The sequence below is a fragment of the Sus scrofa genome, chromosome 10 (assembly GCF_054392235.1).
Source record: "Sus scrofa isolate SSC_HxYL_T2T_F1_AM1 chromosome 10, Sscrofa_HxYL_maternal_Yorkshire_Landrace_v2.0, whole genome shotgun sequence".
Taxonomy (NCBI): Eukaryota; Metazoa; Chordata; class Mammalia; order Artiodactyla; family Suidae; genus Sus; species Sus scrofa.
Window position 1 is genome coordinate 74498073 of NC_139392.1, and position 21763 is coordinate 74519835.

Genomic DNA, 21763 nt, shown 5'->3' on the forward strand with positions numbered 1-21763 from the left:
GTTCAAAGTGTATCATTTGATGATTTTTGACCACGCCCTCAGCCATGAAACCATCACCCCAATCAAGAATTTTAACTCCCTATTTTCAGCCTTATATTTACTGAGACGTCTCTGTGTTTACAGGTCCATGCTGGACACTACAAAGGATGTGAGATGCAATCCCCATCCTTACCTCACATATTTGTTCAGATTTAAAATTCTGCCTTTTCCTGAACAGTTATCTCATCACACACTCATTTCGAAGTCGTTTCTGCAGTGTACGCTGAAAATACACTCAGGTTTGGTTACCGGAGGCTTTGGAATAACTTGTGTAAACCATTTGACACCCGGTTAAATCAGGAAAGAGGAAAGATCAGGAACCCTGCCATCTTTTAATCAGTCTCGATAGCAGCAGAAACTTCTCATTCCTTCTTGCAGGGGAATAGCCCAAACAGTAGGCTCTGTTTCAGCCCCTTTTTTCCGATGTGTAGGAACATGATAAGTACCTCCTGCTGAAAGCTTGGAGAAATTCTGTTTACCATCAGAAATTTTGATTTGACAGAGATCCAGTGCCACGTCTTTATTTCTGTAACTGCTCTCAATGAGGTGGACCCTGGATATTTTTAGGTTTCTCATTTGCCATGGCAGTTGCATTTTACACCCCAGTGTTATAGCCTGTGACAGCATTTCCATGGAGAGGCCATGCATCCTGGGGCAAAAAGGGGGGGGGAGCCCTCCTTGGGTTTTGGAATCCTCTTCCTCCTCCTCTCCCCACCCCCCATTTCCCTCCTTTCTCACCTCATGCCCCACCCCAGTTTGTAAATGGTTTGGGGGAACAAGTGACCCTGTCCTGTCCATGGCGCTGCTGCTGCTGCCGCCGAATCAGGAGGCTCAGGAGCAGGGCTCCAAAAGGCGTCTGGGGTGGTTCACAGGGCAGCTGGCCAGCCTGGAAACCTCCAACAAGATGAATGGAAGGCGAGGTCCGCCAGCGCAGCTCGTGCAAGAAGTCCCTGCCAGAGACACTTCGGGCAGAATCCTTTCCAGAGAACTCGGTTATGTAAACATCGAGGCGGCAGCCTCCCACCCGGGTGGACTGCCCCGTGCAGACATCTAAGGGAGCTGTAAAAGCTTCCCTCCCTGCAGGCCCTCCAGGTTCCCAGGCTCTCCCTGCAGCTTTTTCTTGGGAGCCTTGGACCTGGGGTGGGGCAAGGGCTCGCTGCTACCTCCTGCGGCTGGGACCACCCTGCAGGGCTGTGGCTTCCCAGACCCAAGTCACCTGTGGCCCCTGGATCTGCTGTGCTGTGATGCTGTTAGGAATTTGGTCTGATTTAAGCACGAGTCTCAGAAGGCTCAGCTCTTGCGCCGGACCTCTTCCTTCCAGACCTGAAGGATTTGGCAGCTGAGTATAGGCTGGGCCCCTGGGTTCAAGCACAAGGGGCAGGTGGCCACTTTGTATCCCATGTAGGTCCTGTGAAGGCACGTGGCCTGGGGACCAGTCCACTGTCTTAGGTGCTTGTCTTCCCAAGATGCTTCAGGAGTCTCAGAGATGAACGGGTGGAACTCCAGGAGCTTGTGGGTGTCTAGAATGCTCTTTTCTGTGACCCCCTGCCCACCTATGCCCAGGGGTGATGGAGAGCTTGACTGTATAATATATGAAGTGGCTTGTTTATGGGAAGGAAAACTCATTCCCAAACTCTCTTATCTGGGCAGCAGGGCACTCCAGCTGCCGCAGATACAGACTGGTGGCAGCTCCGCTCTCTTGACATGTCGTCACCCAGATAATATAAACCACAGAGATTGCACGTGCCTGGGGGTATGTTTCCACAGAATAGGCAAATTAAAACATAGCTTACAATTCAAATTACGTTCTATGGTACCTGTATTGTGAAATTGTCCTTGAAAGGTTATATAAGGATACGTTACTTGAATGCATATGTACTAATTCATGTAAAAATACTTATTATTGAGTGCCTATTATGACAGTCATGTCATTCTATTTTAATCACATATATATCTACACATACATATGTCTACATATCTATATGTATAGGTAGATATACATTAGACACAAGTAGGTTATGTAGATACATAGATATATGTGATCTATATAGATATATAGATATATGTGTATGTAGATATAAATGTATGTATAATCATATATTAGACCCCTAGCCTGGGAACCTCCATATGCCACGGGAGCGGCCCTAGAAAAAAGACCAAAAAAAAAAAATATGTGTATACACACACACACACGTATATGTCTACATATGTAGATAGATAATGTATACATATCTCTATGAATATATAGATATATATAGATATATGTTAATGTAGAGATATGTGGTCTACATAGATGTATAGATACATGCGTTTATATAGATATAAATGTATATACAATACATTCAACTGTATATACAATACATTCAAATTTGTATATTCAAATTATATACATAAAAGTTTGAATGTCAAAAAAATATTTACCGTAAATACATGGGAACAGATTTCTTCATAAGACCCATAGTTGGAGTTCCCATTGTGGCACAGTGGAAACCAATCTGACTAGGAACCATGAGTTCAATCCCTGGCCCCACTCAGTGGGTTAAGGATCCGGCATTGCCGTGAGCTATGGTGTAGGTTGCAGACGCAGCTTGGATCTGGCGTGGCTGTGGCTATGGTGTAGGCTGGCAGCTGTAGCTCCTATTGGACCCTTAGACTGGGAACCTCCATATGCCATGAGTTGGCCCTAAAAAAAAAGCAAAAAAAAAAAAAAAATGACCCGTAGCTGGACATTATGTTATCTCATCCCACTGAGCACAAGGTAAGCAAATAATAATAATAACAATTTAAAATGACAGATTGAATTATACATTGGTTAAGGATCCCGTGTTGTCATGAGCTGTGGTATAGGTTGCAGATGCGGCTCCGATTCTGTGTTGCTGTAGCTGTGGCATAGGCTGGGACCTGTGGCTCCAATTCGACCCCTAGCCTGGAACTTTTCATATGCTGCAGGTGCGGCTGGAAAAATGAAAAAAGAAAATCCTCCTCCCTCCCTGCCCCACTGCATCTTATACCCGCCCCACTGTTACACGGATTCCATTGTAATCTCCTGGGAGTTCCTGTCGTGGCACAGTGGTTAACGAATCTGACTAGGAACCATGAGGTTGCGGGTTCGGTCCCTGGCCTTGCTCAGTGGGTTAACCATCTGGCGTTGCCATGAGCTGTGGTGTAGGTTGCAGATGTGGCTCAGATCTGGTGTTTCTGTGGCTCCGGTGTGGGCTGGTGGCTACAGCTCCGATTCAACCCCTAACCTGGGAACCTCCATATGCCGCAGGAGCAGCCCTAGAAAAGGCCAAAAGACAAAACAAACAAACAAACAAACAAAACCGCTTTGTAATCTCCTGTTAATTTAGTCATTTCTTCTACTGGACATGGATGCTGGTTAAGTATAGGAAGAAAATCGTGTTCATCATTGTATATCTAATAAGAGAGCTGGCACATAACCATGCACCGTAAGCACTTGCTGAATGAACACACACTACATCATCCTTTAATCCCATTTCTCTTACCTCATGAGGGTATTACATCATCCTTTAATCCCATTTCTCTTACCTCATGAGGGTATGTCACTAGATTTCCTCTGGATTCCCAGAGATACAGATAGTTCTCTCCTAGAGGAGAAATTACTGTCACAGGATATGAACGTTTTAGCCATTCGCGTTTTAGTTTGATTTCCTGTAGGATATTAGTAGTCTTTTACTTAAGTCGTAATCACCTACTAATTAATTTTCACGTATTAACCCCTCATTATAGTTATTCTCTTCCCAACTTTGCTTTTGATTTTTCTTTTTGCTTAGAGTGATTTATGGAATAAAACTACTTTTTTAAAAAAAATTTAAAGGCTTAATCAAATCTATACATTTTCCCTTGCTTTTATGCTTAGAAAATCCTGATACACCTGTTTTTAATATTTAACCATATTAGGATGTATTTTGGAGAAAGAGGCACAGTTTATAGTCTTTTAGTTGTTAGTCCTACCATTTCCCTTCTTGGTTGAGAAGATTGCAACTAAACAGGAACCGAGTGGTCCAGCAGCTCATCTTTTGACAAAAATCCATGAGCGCCACACACTGAAAACATTCGTTTCCTTGCTCTCCTTGCTTGGAACAAATCTTTAAAGAAAGACTCTTTTATTGCTGTTAGACTTTTGCTCTAAATCTCAGCTTCAGTGTTCTGGTGCTGTCCCTCTAAGTTTGTGACATTTCCACATCTATGTCTGTCATCTGTATAATTGGCTCTGTGCCCTTGACATGTTGTGTATATGATGCTAAAATCTGGTCTCCTTTGGGAATTCTCTATGCAGATTCTTTGTGTTCTTTGGATGTCTCTGTCTTCACTTTCTCATTCAATTTCATATTTTTATTATATTTTCAATATTCCATCTCATACAAATGATATTCTTTTTCATTTGTTTGTTTGTTTTGTTTTTGTCTTTTCTAGGGCCGCAGCCATGGCATATGGAGGTTCCCAGGCTAGGGGTTGAATCGGAGCTGTAGCCGCCAGCCGATGCCAGAGCCACAGCAATGCGGGATCTGAGCTGCGTCTGCAACCTACACCACAGCTCACGGCAACGCCGGATCATTAACCCACTGAGCAAGGCCAGGGACCGAACCCGCAACCTCATGGTTCCTAGTCGGATTTGTTAACCACTGTGCCAAGACGGGAACTCCTGTTATTGGTTTTTTGCCCCTCTCCTCTGCAGCCCCATCTAGAGAGGATTGAAATTAGCCAGTTGTCTAATACGGCCTGTCAGTCTCTCACACACAGCAGCAATCTGCAGGGTACTAGAGTTGGGGACTGAAGTTGTACTGCTTGCTGCAGGACAGGCCAGTAAATTGAGGGATGCATTTTTGGGGACAAGGAACAGAAACTTTATTTGGAAAGCCAGCAGGTCAAGAAGATGGTGGATTAGTGTCCCAAAGAAGTATCTTACCCAAGTTAGAATTCAGGGCCTTTTTTTTTTTTTGGCTGCACCTGTGGCACATGGAAGTTCCCAGGCCAGGGATTGAACCTGTGCCACAGCAGCAACCCAAGCCACTGCAGTGACAATTCTGGATCTTTAACTTGCCATGCCACAAGAGAACTCCAGCTTCTTTTATACTAAAAGGGAAGAGGGTGTGGTTGTTTGTTGCAAATTTCTTGATGTCCGAATCCTATGTTCTTGCAGCTATCCCTATAGGCCTGGTCAAAATGTTCCCATAAACCTCCAACAAGACAAATGTTATTCTCTGTTCTGCAACTCTCTACCGCTCTATGAATGGAAAAGTTGTACCTTGAAAGGTCAGAGCCTTGAGAATGGGCTCCTCTGTATATTTCAGGCTCTAGGCAACTTTCTTTTAGTGATTAACTTGGAGCAAAAGCAATGGAATACAAAGGTTAAAGAAAAAGAAACAGATCCAACATGGAGTCAGATTTGTTCTTCCTTATTACACACCCGGACAGGGCAGCCCTTTCTGCCCCCAAGCCTTTAGTGCACCCACAGCATCACCATTTCTCTGCCTGCATTGCCAAAGGAAACCCAGTTTCTTTTTGCTGGAGGCAGAGAGACCCGGGCAGCCGCAGCAACACCACAATAAGCTTTCCAAAGATCCTCCAGTGAAACATGGGCCCCACTCATGACCTCATCAAATGCACACTTGCCTGGGGTCAAGCTTTGAAGAATGCAAGGCTGTTTCAGTTCTTATATTACAGGACATTGCCATGTGAATTTGTTTCTAATCAAGCCACTCGTTTAATCACTTTCGTCTGGGTTTTATAAGTTCCAATTTTATTCAGCAGCCAAGAACCTCAAGGACATGCCTGTGTGTGTCCTTTTCTCAACCCAGGAGACTCATAGTAAAGGCTGAGGTGAAATAATTTGTCAGAGGTCATGGAGCAAAATTAGGACAAGGTAACTCTGAATCAGACTCCTGGTATCTAGTATCTGGTATCATCTTTCCATTAGCATCTCTATTTTAATAGGGTGTCACTTAAGGTAAACTTGAGTAAATCAGACAAGGGAAAAATTGTAATGAAAATGAACAATATACCTTTAACTTTTCTAAAAATGTTGTGGACAGAGGTCCCTCGAGCCCTGTTATTTCGCTATAATATTGCATTATAATAACTGTTATTATACCTGGCAGTTGTGTGGTACAGGCTTAGTGAGGGCAGTGGATGGATGAATATTTTCAGCAGCTTTTAATTTGCATGAAATGCTCTCTCTGTATTTATTTACCATGGAGTTGACTTTCTCGGAGCCGCTGTGACTGTGCCGCATTTATTCATCTCCTGGATGTGACAGCTTCATGATTATTGCGATCTGTGATCCTGTGACTTTCTGGTACTTAGATAGGTCCTGAGGAAACTGAAGTCGAGAGAAGGATGTGAGCCATTAGGGTTCCCCAAGTACAGAAGCTCCAACAATGAGTTGCCCCAGGAAACTGTACTCATGTCTCTGGCATTTCCTTCTGAGCCACAGAATGGTCCGGGTCAGAGGGCAGATTGTGAGGTGCTGCTGTCATACATCCGGCCTCCTGAGGACATCCCGTGCCTTCATGGACCACATTCGGAGGATGCGGTCTAAGACCTGTGTCTCTGGGTTTGCGTCTTGGCATGGATGCTTCGGAAATCTGAGTTTTCTCATTTATGACAGCCTTTTAAAAGATAGGATTTCAGGTTGTTTGGGGGAGTATTGATCATCTTCCTAAGTAAAGCACGTTTTGGAAAGGTGCCTTCTTTTTGTGTACAGTTCCAATGAGTCTTTATTATTTATTTTATTGTCACATCTAAGTATTATCTCTAAAATGAATGTGAATCACAACTCTGGAGCTTCCTATGCACCGAGACCTAAACAAATAGGCACGTGGTAGCTGCGACCCCCACCCCAAGCAGTTCTCCTCCCCAGGCTCATTCCCACCCTCACCCCAGCGGCCCCAGGGTCTTAGTGCTAACAATTCCAGTATAAATGACTCTCAGGAAATATCATGGTAAGATGTGTTTTTATTTTGAAAAACTGTGTGTTTTTCTAAGCTCAAGACCTGTTACCAGTCTTCATTTGCACAACTGCAGTACGTTTCTGTGAAAATGCTATAAACAAGGGAGCTCAGCTTATTTCTTCAGAGTATCCCTTTGCATGTAGGTCCCATAGTAGCAAAATTATTTGACCAAACACAAGAAAGGCGTGGGGGGGGGGGGTTGCTGCGGAGGCACAGGTTCAATCGCCAGCCCAGCGCGATAGGTCAAGGAGCCAGTGTTGTTGCAGCTTTGGCATAGGGAACAGCTGGGATTCAATCCCTGGCCCAGGAATTCCTGTATACCATGGATGTGGCTATTTGGGAAAAAAAAAAAAAAAAAAAAAAAAAAAAAGGCGACTCAAAAAGGAAGGAAAGTGGATATGTAGAGAAAAAGGTGATAATGAGAAGCACATTGAAATGAAGTTTACTTAGTTTTGAAGAGAAAATATTCCTGATGAAACATAGTCCACTTGCTGAGCTCACTACCTTGGACCCCGCCTCCACACAGAGCTCTTCAAAATTGCATTTGGGGGCACCTGTCATTGCTAGTTACTTAGCTGTTTTTCATTGATGCCCTGAAGAGGGGTTCCCCTGCCGCAGCTGGACAGCGCCCCCTTCCCCTAACAGGAATATGGCAGGCTCTGGTAGATGAAGGCCCTTAAACAGTTATTTATAATCCCCCACTTTCAGGATCTGTGCTCCCAGAACCACTTCTAGATCACAGTTGGCTTCCCCTGAATTCCTTCTGCAGAGAGACAATACTAGACTTTCGGTCTTTGAACTTTCTAATGTCTATAATAATCATAATCCCTATTTGTAAATTATCTAGTTTGATCTGACATGTTAAAAACAGGCAATCTCAAATGAATTTGCTGGAGTTCCTGTTGTGGCTTAGTGGTAACGAATCTGACTAGGAACCATGAGGTTGCGGGTTCGATCCCTGGCCTTGCTCAATGGGATCTGGCATTACTGTGGCTGTGGCATAGGCTGGCAGCTGTAGCTCCGATTCAGCCCCTAGCCTGGGAACCTCCATGTGCCGCAGGAGCGGCCCTAAAAAAAAATAACATTAAATTTAAGAAAAAGTGGGAAAAAAAATGAATTTGCGGAGAAGGAACCTTTCAAACTCCATTTTCTATAGCTGACCTCGGTGTCCTTCATTTTCCTGGAGAAAGTTTCTTTTTTTACATTTTTTCACTGAAAAAGGAAAAAAGGTGTTTTCAGATTTGGGTGAGAGTGGAGAACCACCCCTAAGCCTCCTACCCCAGCACATCAGATATTTCATTTTTGCCTTTTAATTCCTATCCGTATATATGACAGTTTTACGGGCCGCCTTTACAGTACATGGTTCATCTTCTGCTGTGTTCGCTTAAGCTAGTAGCACACATGCATTTCCATGTTTCTGCATAGTTTTCATGATTCAGTTTGTATCTTAACAGCAAGGTTGAATAAGTGCGGGCAGACGCCTCCCTTTCAAAATAACACTTTGCTGTGTAACCTTTGGATCACAGTGCACTTGGCAGGCTTCTGCTTGGTATAGAATTGTATTCTAACAAGACGATTTATGGCTGGCATGGTAGCCAGCTGACATCCACAAGAAGCCTTGTTCTTCAGGAGGATTTCCTTTGAAGGTGATGCCAGCCCTCCAGTTGTGCCCCAGCAGCCAAAAACGAGAACAAGGAAAGCAGTATTATTTCACAATTGTTAGGATTCAAAAGAAAATTTCACAGCACCCGGGAAGCCAGCCACTTTTTCTCCGTACACACCCAGGACAGTAAACCTTTTCTGAACTGATGAGAATGAGATGCACTCATCTTATATCCATAGGGAACAACAAAGCAGGTCTCCCTTTTAAGAAAAAAAACAAACAAACAAACATGCTGTCAAAAGAAGGTTATGCTTTCAAAAACAGAATGATTCAGGTGTTCCTGTTGTGGTCCATTGGGTTAATAACCCAACATAGTGTTCATGAGGAAGTGGGTCCGATCCCTGGCCTTGCTCATTGGTTTAAGGATCCAGCATTGCCCTGAGCTGTGTTGCAGGTCACAGATGTGGCTTGGATCTGGTGTTGCTTTTTGGCTGTGGTGTAGGCTGGCAGCTGCAGTTCTGATTTGACCCTGAGCCTGGGAACTTCCATATGCTGCAGGTGCAACCTGAAAAAGAAAAAGAAAGAAAAAAAAGAAAAAACCCATGATGATTCAACGTTGAGTTTCTGTTTAGACTCATTTCTTTGCTGATTTTCCCTGGGGACAGTTTCCCTCCCAAAGGGAGGCAGCTTATAAAATTCCTATTAGAAGAGGGAGTGTGCTTATAAACTCACCAGGACTCAGTACTGAGCTTTGGTTGAAGAGAAGAATGAAGTTGAAAAATCCTTGGGTAGATCTTAACCTCTGGGTACATAGCTACTTCCCCAAATTGCTGAGCAGAAGAGGTGAGGTTCATGTAATGAGAATTATATGTTTCAAATGAAAATGAGAATCTCAGGCTAAACTTTTAGGTATGAGTGTGAACCCAGTGTTACATCACACTTTACATGCTTGGAAGGATTTTGAGAAAATGATATGCTTCCTCTTCTTGATGACTGTGATTCAAACTTGATTCGGTACAGTAATGTCTTTCCGATACCAATTTTCCTTGGTTTTTATTAGAATATGAGTCGGTAACTCAAGCACATGTATACACCCTGAACCTTTTACAAGAAAATGAAGTTCAAAACTTTGAGTTTTAAATATGCAAAGGACAGGCAACATTCTTTTCTTAAAATTTCTTCAAATTGTCCCCACTCTTCAGAGAATTTTCTCAAATTGTTGATCAATGTTTTTGAAGGAATTCCACCATAATATGCCAGATGGTTGTAGCCCTCTCTCCCCTAGAACTCCGTCTCTGTGGACCTTGAGTTCTTCTTAATAGGAACTGAATTGGTGAATGTCTAAAACTTTATCCAAAAAGTGCCTGTGCGGTCAGCTGCCCTCTTGATACGTGGGCATGTTGGGTGCCCTTTTTAATAAGATAATCATTTATGCATTTTGGTATGGTAGCATATATTTTAGTATAATTAAAAATTATAGTAGCTTCCATGCCTTGGCTATTGTGAATAGTGCTACAGTGAACAGAGGGATGCGTGTATCTTTTTGAATTTTAGTTTTTTCTGGGTATGTGCCCAGGAGTGGGATTGCTGGATCATACGGCAGCTCTATTTTTAGTTTCCTAAGGAACCTCCATACTGTTTTCCGCAGCGGTTGTACCAATTTACATTCCCACCAACAATGTAAGAGGCTTCTCTTTTCTCCACACCTTCTCCAGCATTTCTTATTTGTAGACTTATTACTGATGGTCATTCTGAGTGTGAGATGGTACCTCATTATAGTTTTGCTTTGCGTTTCTCTGATAATTAGTGATGTTGAACATCTTTTCATGTGCCTGTTGGGAGTTTGGGGTTAGTAGATGCTCACTACTCCATTTAGAATGGAGAAGCAATGAGGTGCTACCATACAGCACGGGGAACCAAATCCAATCTCTTGGGAGAGAAGATGATGGAAGATAATATGAGAAAAAGAGTGTGTATATATATCAATATATATATCATATATTCCATCTACATGTGTATGACTGGGTCACTCTGCTGGGCAGCAGAAATTGGCACAACATTGTAAATCAACTGTACTTTAATAAAAATAAACTTAAAAATTATAGTAGTTTTCATGGAACTTTAATAAGAGAGTGATTGAAGTGAAGCTGATAAGATTTTTTTTCCAGCAAAGGTTTTAATTTACTTTGTAAACTGTTTTTTTTTTCCTTTTTATACTGCGGTATTATTGACTTATGATGTCAGTTACAGGAATACATAAAACATAATGATTCCATATTTGGGTATCTTTTAAAGTGATCACCCCACAGGAAAGCTAGTTAACATTTGTCTTCATACATAAGTTATAAAAAGTTTTTTCTTATGATGAGAACTTTTAAGATCTACTGTCCTAGCAACTGGCAAATGTACAACACAGTATTATTATCAACAGTCACCACGCTGGGCAGTCCCTCCCCAGGTCTTATTTATTTCACCTGGAGGTTTGTACCTAGTGACCACCTTCACCCAGTTCACCCATCTCTGCGCCATCCCTTTTCTCACAACCACCAGTGTGCTCTCTGTATCTAGGAGCTCATGGTTTGGGTGGGTTTTTTTGTCTGTTTGTTGTTCCATATGCACCCATGGCATATGGAAGTTCCCAAGCTAGGGGCGGAATCAGAGTTGCAGCTGCCCGCCTATACCACAGCCACAGCAACGTGGGATCAGAGCTGCAGCTGTGACCTACACTGCAGCTTGAGGCACTGCCAGAACCTTCACCCACTGAGCAAGGCCAGGGATCTAACCCGCAACCTTATGGATACTAGTCGGGTTCGTAACCTGCTTAGCCACAATGGGAATTCTGGGTGCTTTTTTTTTTTTTTTAATTCCACATGTGAGATAATACAGTATTTGTCTTCTTCTGCCTGACTTATTTCACTTTGCATCGTGCCCTTGAAGTCCATCCATGTTGTCCCAAATAGCAAGATTTCTTCTTGTTATGGCTGAATCATATTTTTAATGAATAATTTCGTACGACACTGTGACTCGGTTGGCTTCTTTGGAGGAAGGAGAAAGATCATGCTCTCATAGGAGGAGATGACGGCTTTGCATGTGCTGATGGCTGGGGAACGAGCTGTATTGGACAAGGAGAGAAGAGACCGCTTTCTCTGTGTTTCCTGGAGAAAGTGCTCATGAAAGCGATGCTAATGCCCCTGCAGTGAGGCCAGGCCAGAGTCTGCCCATGGGCATCCTTCCTCTGGATCTGCGGGAAGTGGCTGGTGGCTGGGAAAAAAGAAGGTGGCTTCCGGAGGGTGGCTCAGCAGGTTAAGAACCCGGCATTGTCTCTGTGAGGATGTGGGTTCAATCTCTGGTCTTGCTCCGCGGGTTGATTCAGCATTGCCACTAGCTACGGTGTAGATTGCAGGTGCAGCTCAGATCTGGTGTTGCTGTGGCTGTGGTGTAGGCCTGCAGCTGCAGCTCTGATTCCATACCTAGCCTGGGAACTTCCATATACAGCAGGTGTGGCTGTAAAAACAGAAAAAAAAAGTGGTTTCAGTGGGGGCTATAAGCCATATAAAATCTGATCTCCAGGTTTTCTGGTCCAAGCAGAGGTATTAGGGTGGCTTATGTCTGCTCATGAGCACTAATTGTTCACTAATCTTCAGGAATTTTGTGCACCATTGTAAAACATAGCCATTGCTAAGGTGAAATTGCATAAACTCACAATTAACTAAGCTATACCCAAAACAAAAGTACTAGCTGCTATTACATAACATGAAATTATATAAACTTACAGTTAAATAAATTATACTAAAATCAAAGGTAAGAAATACTATAATAACTGAATAAGTAAGCCCATCACTTCCTAATGATCTTACTGTCCTTTGCTGCACTCTTGAGGTTGTGCCTATTGTATCCGTCTGTTGGAAACACGCTCAGTGTTGGCCTGGCAGTAGCTTGAAGTCAGGCATGATACAGTTGCTTGGAGCAGCAGACACTTTTCGGTTAGAGTGCTAGCCAGCTGACATCTTCCAGAAGGCTTGGCCTTCAGAGGATTTCCTTTAAAAGTGATGCCAGGGCTCCAGCTAATGCTACAAATTAAGGCTTTTTCTTCCCAGAAAGCTAGTTGCTAAATATTCACCATCCCCACCCCCTACTGGGCCCACCCACTCCTTTGTGTATATGCAATTGGGCAGAGATGCACAAAGGCTTGTTCCAAGTCCTGCAGCCAGTAGCCAGTAGGGCTATGGCTGTGCTTGGGTCTCCCAGTACCTTCTGAGATGCTCTTTCTGTTACACAGATACATTAGTGGTGAAAGGCACAAGAGTCAGGGGTCAAGTTCAGCTGTGAGCCCTTATCACCAGGGTTCCCCTATCATAAGTGAAAGCCCTGTAGGGGTCAGAGTCACAAATGGGGAAGGAGGGTGGCTAACAGAGAAGTCCAGTGCACTTGCTGGGGTGATTGTCTGCTCCCTGTGATCAGTTAAGGGGACAAGTGGAGAGGCAGCAGTGACCAGATCCTGAACTCTATCCCAAATGCGTGGTGATAAAATTACTGAATGGAAGAATGACCAAAGAATGAAAAACACTGTTGACAGAACAGCAACAGACTCATAGACAAAGCAAACAGACTTGTGGTTGCCAAGGGGAAGGGGGAGGGAGTGGGATGGACTGGGAGTTTGGGGTGAATAGATGCAAACTATTGCATTTAGAATGGATAGACAATGAGGTCCTGCTGTACAGCACGGGAAACTAGATCCAGTCACTTGTGATAGAACATGATGGAATATGATATAAGAAAAAGAATATATATATGTGTATATATATATATATGTACACACACACACATATATATATGTATATATATATATATGCATGACTGGGCCTCTTTGCTATATGCAGAAATCAGCCCAACATTGTAAATCAACTATTCTTTCATAAAAAAGTTTTTTTAAAAAAGAATGAAAAACACTTATCACCATCTGCTATTATGTTGTATACATATCTGCTCATTTATTTTGCATCTCATAAGAATGTAAGCTCCATGAGGGCAGGGACCTAGTCCTGTGCCCTTCTATACCCAGCTCCCAGAGTAGTGCCTGGCACATAGAAAGTGTTCAATAAATATTTTTTGAATGAACACATGAACCAATCCTGCCGCGTCTTGGCATTCCGTGGCTCCAACTCCCAGGGGAAGTTTTGCCCAGGGGAATGTGCCTGGCCGTGTACTGGGGACCCTCTAACCATTTGGCAGGCCACTGGACTCCTGGTGACCATCATTTGTCTTTCTTCTTAGATGACGGAGGGCCGTCGATGTCAAGTACATCTTCTTGATGACAGGAAGCTGGAACTCCTAGTACAGGTAAATGACTTTTCAGCCAACTTTCTGCATTGCTCCTGCGACTCATGTGGTCCAGACTTTGGTTCAGCTGAAGGGTGGGTTAGCTCTCAACTACTTTAAGATCTGTCTCTATTAAAAGCTACGAAGAAGGACTGGTACACTCTATGGTATTTGGTGGGGGGGGCGGTGGAGAGAGGGTGCTGTTTTTGTTCATTCTGTTTCTTTGTACAGCATGGCCCAAGGCATTCAAGGCCAGATGTAGATCTAACCTATTGTTATAAACCTCCAGAAAAGGAAATTCCACAGCTGCCATTAGCTAATCTTTCTGTGTGGAAGTTCACGGTAATATAACCGGAAGAGCTCTTGCTACAGCTAGGACTGATGTCGGCATCTTCCTTGCTCAGAGCGGATAGAAAACAGGCTGTTGTTTGCAAGTCAAGCCTTTGTAGGTGTGAAGAAAGAGAAGTGCTCTCTGGGCTCTGCGGCATGAGTAAGCCCCCTGACCCCCTTCCAGGGGTCATCATTGCCATTAGTGTTGACCATCTATGTGTCAGTTGACAAACAGTTGAAATCAATCCATTCAGTCCCCCAACTAAGACCCTAACAGTGGTGGAGAAGTCAGAATAGTAAGTAAAATCATAGAACCTAGTCTTGCTCAGCTTCAAATAACATATCCCAGTGTATTACTCAGAGCCCTAAAGAGTGGTGAGGTTTCCAAACTGGATTGAAGGAACTTAGTTCCACATCTGTTGTTCATGTCCAACTGTTCTAGATGTGTTTGCTTGATAGTCTCCAATGCCTGTCAACTTCTTAGGGCAGCTCCCCTTATCCTTCATCATATTTTGTCATGGAGATGCTGCAGTTCATTAGGAGGTTGAAGTGATGCCCACCTGCTCATTCTTGGGGGGGGGGGGATGATGCTTCCATGGGGAGATTCACATATAGATACTCAGATCTCCTGTTTGCTCGTACCTGCTTCTGGGATTTGAAAATGTTCAAATTGCTAACTTAAAGAGTGAATACTTTTGGAGTTCCCATTGTGGCTCAGTGCTTAATGGATCTAACTAGGATCCTTGAGGATGAGGGTTCCACCCCTGGCCTTGCTCAGTGGGGTAAAGAGCTGGCATTGTCATGAGCCACGGGGTAGGTTACAGACGCAGCTCGGATCTGCGTGGCTATGGCTATGGCATAGGCTGTCAGCTACAGCTCCGATTTGAACCCTAGCCTGGGCACCTCCGTATGCTGCAGGCGTAGCCCTAAAAAGACAAATTTTTAAAAAAGGGTGAATACTTTTAATAAGATTTCAATTGTTTTGTAAATGCAGTCTAGGGAAGAGAGCAGCCATGGGGAAAAGCTCATAACCATAGCAGATGAGTTCACCTGCTCTTCTCATTTTGGCAGATGTCTTTCCAGCATTTTTCCTATTTGTCTTTCGTACATGGTTGTAATCGTAATGTGTGACTAATTCTCTATATTTTTTTTCACTTAACATTTTTCCTGAGCCTTTTCCAAGTTACTGTAAATTTTCATCTTTGTTATTAGCTGCATAAATCCAGAAATGGATATGCCATTAGTATCGAATCCTTTACCCATTTGGCTACATTGAAGGTTTCTTCAGTTTTTCCATTATTACAAGTAAATGCTGATTAGTTTGTCCTTGTGTGTAGAGCTTTCCCTATATATTTTGGAGTATGTCCCTATTAGACTAGATTCCAAGGCCCATGGTCTTATTAAGGGTAGACATTTTGGAGTTCCCGTCGTGGCTCAGTGGTTAATGAACCCGATTAGTATTCATGAGGCTGCGGGTTCAATCCCTGGCCTTGCTCAGTGGGTTAAGGATCCGGTGTTGCTGTGAGCTGTGGTGTAGGTCGCAGATGTGGCTTGGATCCCGTGTGGCTGTGGCTGTGGCTGTGGCTGTGGTGCAGGCTAGCAGCTGCAGCCCTGATTTGACTTCTGTATGCCATTGGTGCAGCTATAAAAAGGAGGGGGAAAAAAGTGTTGACATTTTGGCCTGGATTTGGAGGGTGGGGCAGTGGATGGGACTATAAAATAAGTAAGAGCTCTTCAACTATCAGCATACAAATGAATAAAACTTCATAGTTTGAAATTGTTAGGAATCAGCTTGAGGAACTTTGGGGTGAGTGGTCTGGTGTGTTTAAGATGCTTTTTTTTTTTTTTTTCCCAATGGCCACACCCATGGCATAGGGAAAGTTCTCAGGCCAGGGGCTGAATCTGAGCTGCAACTGCAACCTACACCACAGCTGTGGCACCCTGGATCGCTTAACCCATTCTGCCTGGCTGGGGATCAAACCCACACTCTGCAGTGACCTGAGCCGCTTCTGTTAGATTCTTAACCCACTGCGCCACAGTGGTAACTCCTAAGATAGATTTTTTTTTTTTTAAATATCAACTCATAGAGGCTTAGAAAGCAGCCTCCCTCTTAAAACAGAAACAAGACCTCAAGTGGCAGTGAAATGACGGTCTGGTGGCCGCCCAGCCCTGGGAAAGTATGAAGGGTGAGGGGTGGGGGGGATTTGAAGGGACTTGAGTCACAGAAAAGATATTTAATTACTCATGTGTGGCCGTTTTGGAGAGGTCATCCTCAGCCCGTTACAATCAAGAAAAGGATAAACTGGCCAAACAACAAGTGCATGCTCTTCCCATTCCTTTTTTAGCACATGCTTCGGAGGTTATTCCCTCTTCCTGGAACGCTCCTTCCTGGGCCCTCACCTCAGTCCCTGGCTGCTTTCTGATAAGCCTTCTGTTTACAGCTTAAAAAAATACTCCCCACCCCTTCCCAAGATTTCCCCTCTCACCCCGGCCGCTCTGCCCTCCCACGTCCGAGTGTCCGTGTTACTGAACCGAACTCGGGTCCACTCGCCCGCGCGCGAGCAGAAGCCGATCTGCTGACACCGGGTTGCAGCGGAGGAGAGCACAGCGTTCACTGCAGACCCCAAGCAAGGAGTCCAAGAAGCTAATGCTCAGAAGGTCCAAACTCCCTGATGGCTTTCAGGGAACGGTTTTAAAGACCGTGACAGAGAGGGTTGTGGGGTGTGTGATCAGCTCGTGGACATGCTTCTGATTGGTTGGCAGCGAGGTTATCAGGAGTCAGCATCATCAGCCCTCTGGTTCCTGCGGCCTGGGGTCCATGTGCTCGGGCTCATGGGCAGCATGTGATTCACTTCTTCCTCCTGGTGGAGGTTTCAGTATCTGCAGAGCAGCTCAAAGGTCATGGTTCAGAATATCACCTAGAGCCCTTGAGTCCTTGACTTTGTTTAAAGGCTAAAGGATGGTTATTTTGTCATGCTTGGTTGTTTTCCTTTTTTTCTGCGTTTGCTCACTTGTCTGATTAAACATATTCTTTGGAACTCAGGGAAGGCCTAGGAGGCTCAAGTGTGTCTACAAGTGAGGCAGGTGAGGATACGGCGGGGGTGAGGGTGCGTCTGTCCCAGGAAGGCACCCGAGGGTCCTGCTCCATTGCATTACTGTCCCCCTGAGGTTTCCCTCTTACTGTCACAGCTCATCTGCTATGACACAGTAGATGAGACAACTCACAGCCAAGCCTGTTTACTTGGCAGCATTTCCCAGAGCCATCAGCAGTTTGAGGACTGGTCTGTGTCATGATCATTGTGTATTCCCAGCACCCAGCCCAGTCTGGCACAAAAGAAACCGAAATAAACCCTCGTTGAATGAAAGAGTGGGCAAATCCTGAGACACCCTGGTAGGACCTCCCCAGAGGACGTCTTACTACAGAACCAGTTGCTCCATAGGGAATTGAATTTAGCACCAAAAATAAAATAGAATAAAACAGAATTAAATAAAATAAAAAAGAACAAAATAAAATCATATAAATGATCCTAAACTCCCTTCTGCATTATTGCAGTGTGGGCTTCAGCAAAACTTGGAGAAAGAAGGTTTAGCTTATTGGACCAAAGCCATCTTAAATATATGACCTTTTTATCCTACAGATGTCCAGGATTATATTCTTTCAATAGAAGCCTTTCTAAAGGGGACTCCATCTCTAAATTAATTTGGCCCCATCTCTAGGTTTTTAATAGCACAAAACTCCCCACTCTCCTTTTGGATCGAGCTCATAGACTGAAAACCTTGTTCCGTTTGTACTTGAGTTGCCAATAGTAAGCATATGAAGGGCTGAAGGTTTTGCTCTTGTTGTTATCAGCAGTTCCAGAAAGTCTGTAATTAGCCTCAGACCCCACAGCGCCCTTACCTGATCTTTTGATCTGGATTCATGGAGACGAGTCGGGCAGGTGTTTCCTACATGCACCTCACGAGGGTGAGAAGACGGAGAGGCAGGTTTGGAGGAAAGGTTCATCTCTCCCAGAGACACACATGCGTTTCCACCCGAGGGGGACTGAATGAAGGACATCAGCAAATAGCATCAGACCAGGGAGGCTGGCTGACTTTTCAGCCACCGATGATTAGGGTAAGAGACTCATCAGCGGCTGTACCTCAGACCCTCAGCCGCAGGACTCCTGTCAACAGTGTGAGTGGTAGGAGGCTGAGCGGATGAGGAATCAACAACTGAGCACAACTGCCTCACCCCAGAAGGATGCTGGTAACCAGACTACCGCAGAGATTACTTCCTGCAGAAGTGCAGACCTGGCCTTTGTGGTGGAGCATTTCCTGGTGCTGGATTATAGCACAAAATGGCCAGCAGCCCAACATGGAAGGCTTATCATAAAGCCCCTTGGGGTTACCCAGTAGAATCTGTGCGGCCGCATGCCTGATGGCTGTGAGTAAATCCCACAGTACGTGTATGGCACAAAGGACAAAGGTCAAGGGTGCTCCTACTGGGATTTAATATTCAAAAGGATCATCCATCCGTCCACAGGCAGGTCCCCATAGATAGCCGTGACATTATCACGGGACCACCTCAGTCCATAAATGGCACTTAAGGACGGCGGGAAGGCTGCTGTGACGTGATGATGTGATTCGGTAACAAGGCAGGCCTTCAACCGCAGTCATCAGAGTGGGGCTTGGCCCGTCAAATCGCCTCCCATCCAACCTGGACATGATGCCATTTACTCCGTTGCCCAAAATTGTTTCCACCAATTAGAAATGTGCTCATAAATGCCTGCATCAGAACAGGAGAGGCCATCCTCCTGTGTATCTTTCAATCATCCTCTTCTTGAAGCTCCTGCAACCAGATGGGAGGGTGCCAGGGATGTTTTGTATTAAACTGAACTTCTCAAGTCTCATCTTCCTGTAGTCATTCCTTTAGAATGACATTCTTTACTTTTTCTTTTCTTTTCTTTTCTTTTTTTTCTGTCTTCTTGCTATTTCTTGGGCCACTCTCTCGGCATATGGAGGTTCCCAGGCTAGGGGTCAAATCGGAGCTGTAGCCACCGGCCTACGCCAGAGCCACAGCAACACCAGATCCGAGCCGCGTCTGTGACCCACACCACAGCTCACGGCAACGCCAGATCCTTAACCCACTGAGCGAGGCCAGGGATCAAACCCGAAACCTCATGGTTCCTAGTCGGATTCGTTAACCACTGCGCCACGACGGGAACTCCTGCTTTTTTTTTTTTTTTTTTAACTTCTTTTTTTTTTGCCACCCCACAGCATCTGGGGGATCAGATCCAAGGTGCAGTTGTGACCTAAGCTGCAGCTGTGGCAATGCCAGATCCATAACTCACTGTGCAGGGCCAGGCAGCGAACCTTCATCCCAGCGCTCCGGAGATGCTGCCAACCTGGTTGCGCCACAGCGGGGACTCCTCTTCACTTATTTTCTGATCTGAATGCATGTTTAAGGGAGCATCTTGGGAGCAAAGAAAGAGAAATATGCTCCAGCCTTAGTGAGACTCCTTTGAATGAGACAGAGAAGAATTTCCTGACAGTGAAAGTCAGTAGGTGGGGGACTGGAAGCCATTCGTGGGAAGATCCTGGGCTCTTTCTTGGGTTCCTTGAAAATAGAATAGGTTTTTACTAGATTGGAGTGGCTGAGGTGTGCTCCTTCCTTATTAGGGTCTCTTGAGGCTCATGAGACTTTGTGGTATCCTGTCCTCCAGGAAGACAGGCCGGCACAAGAGAAACAGACACATACCTTCTGCTTCTTGAGATGCCCCAGCTCAAGGCCTCTCCCAGCACTTGAAATAAGTTGGTATTATGCTCTCTTGGCAGAATTTCTTCTTTGATGATAGAGTACATTGGAGTCCTCTCCATTCCCCCCAACTCTGCACAGTGGGAGCTGCCCAGTGACTGGGAGCTGATCCTAGGATTATGGGCTCTCTCCTCTAACCCCATCTCTTAGTGGCCCTTGGCAGCATCGTTATAACTCTCTACTTCCGTTAAAATAGAGGAACAGGGAGTTTCTGTTGTGGCTCAGCAGGTTAAGAACCTGACTAGCATCCACGAGGATGTGGGTTTGATCCCTGGCCTCACTCAGTGGGTTAAGGATCTGGCGTTGCTGTGGCTGTGGTGTAGGCTGGCAGCTACAGCTCCACTTTGACCCCTAGCCTGGCAACTTCCATATGCCACAAGTGTGACCCTAAAAAAAAAAAAAAAAAAAAAATAGAGGAACAGAGTGTTCTGTGATTCTGAGAAATGGAGCAAACTTCAAAGGGCCTGGTTTTCAAGGGAATTAAAGACAGTAGCTGGAATACTGTTGGACATTACACAGTGTCCCTAATCCTGAAAAAAAAGCAGAGGGACAGAAGCATCAGGAGAGTTTTGTTTGGTTTGGTTTGGTCTTTTGTCTTTTTAGGGTCGAATCAGAGCTACAGCTGCCAGCCTACACCACAGCCACAGCAACACCAGATCCGAGCCACATCTGCAACCTACACCACAGGTCATGGCAATGTGGGATTCTTAACCCTGTGAGCAAGGCCAGGGATCAAACCTGCAACCTCATGGTTCCTAGTTGGGCTCATTTCTGCGGCGCCACAACAGGAACTCCATGCATCAGGAGAGCATTAAAGCTGCACTGTGGTGTGCGGTTGGAGCCCTTGAAATGCGGCCAGTCCAAATTGAGATGGCTGTCAGTGTAAAACATGCTCCAGATTTTGAAGCCTTTGTATTTTTTTAAAGAAGTAAAATGTCTTATCAATGATTTTTATGTTGATGATTCCATATTGAAATGATACTGTTGGGGATGGGCATATGTGAGATCAAAGAAAATACATAATTCAAATTAGTCTCACCTATTACTTGTTCCTTGTTTCCAAGTTAGAAAAAAATTTTTTTTCTTTTCATGGCCACACTTGTGGCATATGGAAGTTCCTAAGCTAGGATTCTAATCAGAGCTGTAGCAAGGCCATATCTGAGCTGCATCTGTGATCTATGCCATAGCTCATGGCAACATAAGATCCTAAACCCACCAAGGGAGACCAGGGATCAAACCTGCATCTTCACAGAGACTATGTCAGGTTCTTAACCCAGTGAGCCACAACAGGAACTCCCATAGTTAAAATTTCATGTTGGGCTTCTATGACATTTCTGTTGGGTATGTCTCTAAAGGGTAGATCAGGGGTTCCCATTGTCGCTCAGTGGTAACAAACCCAACTAGTATCCATGAGGATGCAGGTTCCATCCCTGGCCTCACCCAGTGGGTTAAGGATCCGGCATTGTTGTGAGCTATGGTATAGGTTGCTGACTCTGCTTGGATCCCGCTGTGCTATAGGCCAGCGGCAATAGCTCTGATTTGACCCCTAGCCTGGGAACTTCCATATGCCACAGGTGCGGCCCTAAAAAGACAAAAAAAAAAAAAAAAAAAAAAAAAAGTAGATCATTTAGGAGCTCCCGCTGTGGCATAGCAGATTAAGGATTCAGAATTATTGTAGCTGTGGCTTGGATTCGATCCCTGGCC

The 21763-nt window shown here is 44.6% G+C and overlaps 1 protein-coding gene and 2 long non-coding RNA genes across 27 annotated transcripts in view; 2 read left to right on the top strand and 1 right to left on the bottom strand.

The window, feature by feature from the left end:
- FRMD4A (FERM domain containing 4A) overlaps window positions 1-21763 on the top strand; it is a 665655-nt gene that overhangs the window by 433702 nt on the left and 210190 nt on the right. For all 25 annotated transcript variants that reach the window (XR_014817943.1, XR_014817941.1, XM_084980227.1 and 22 more), the window contains one exon: window positions 13891-13956. Coding sequence is in view for 23 of the 25 variants with exons in the window: in XM_084980227.1 (XP_084836353.1) it covers window positions 13891-13956 (66 nt within the window). In the remaining 2 variants the exon portion in view is untranslated. The remainder of the gene's footprint in view (window positions 1-13890; window positions 13957-21763) is intronic.
- Window positions 1701-7396, top strand: LOC146399519 (uncharacterized). The gene is made up of 2 exons (XR_014817988.1): window positions 1701-3100; window positions 4670-7396. It is a non-coding gene; the product is annotated as an uncharacterized LOC146399519 (long non-coding RNA).
- LOC146399520 (uncharacterized) lies at window positions 13890-20470 on the bottom strand. Its single transcript, XR_014817992.1, has 2 exons — window positions 20403-20470; window positions 13890-19238 (listed from the first exon to the last, which is right to left on the bottom strand). It is a non-coding gene; the product is annotated as an uncharacterized LOC146399520 (long non-coding RNA).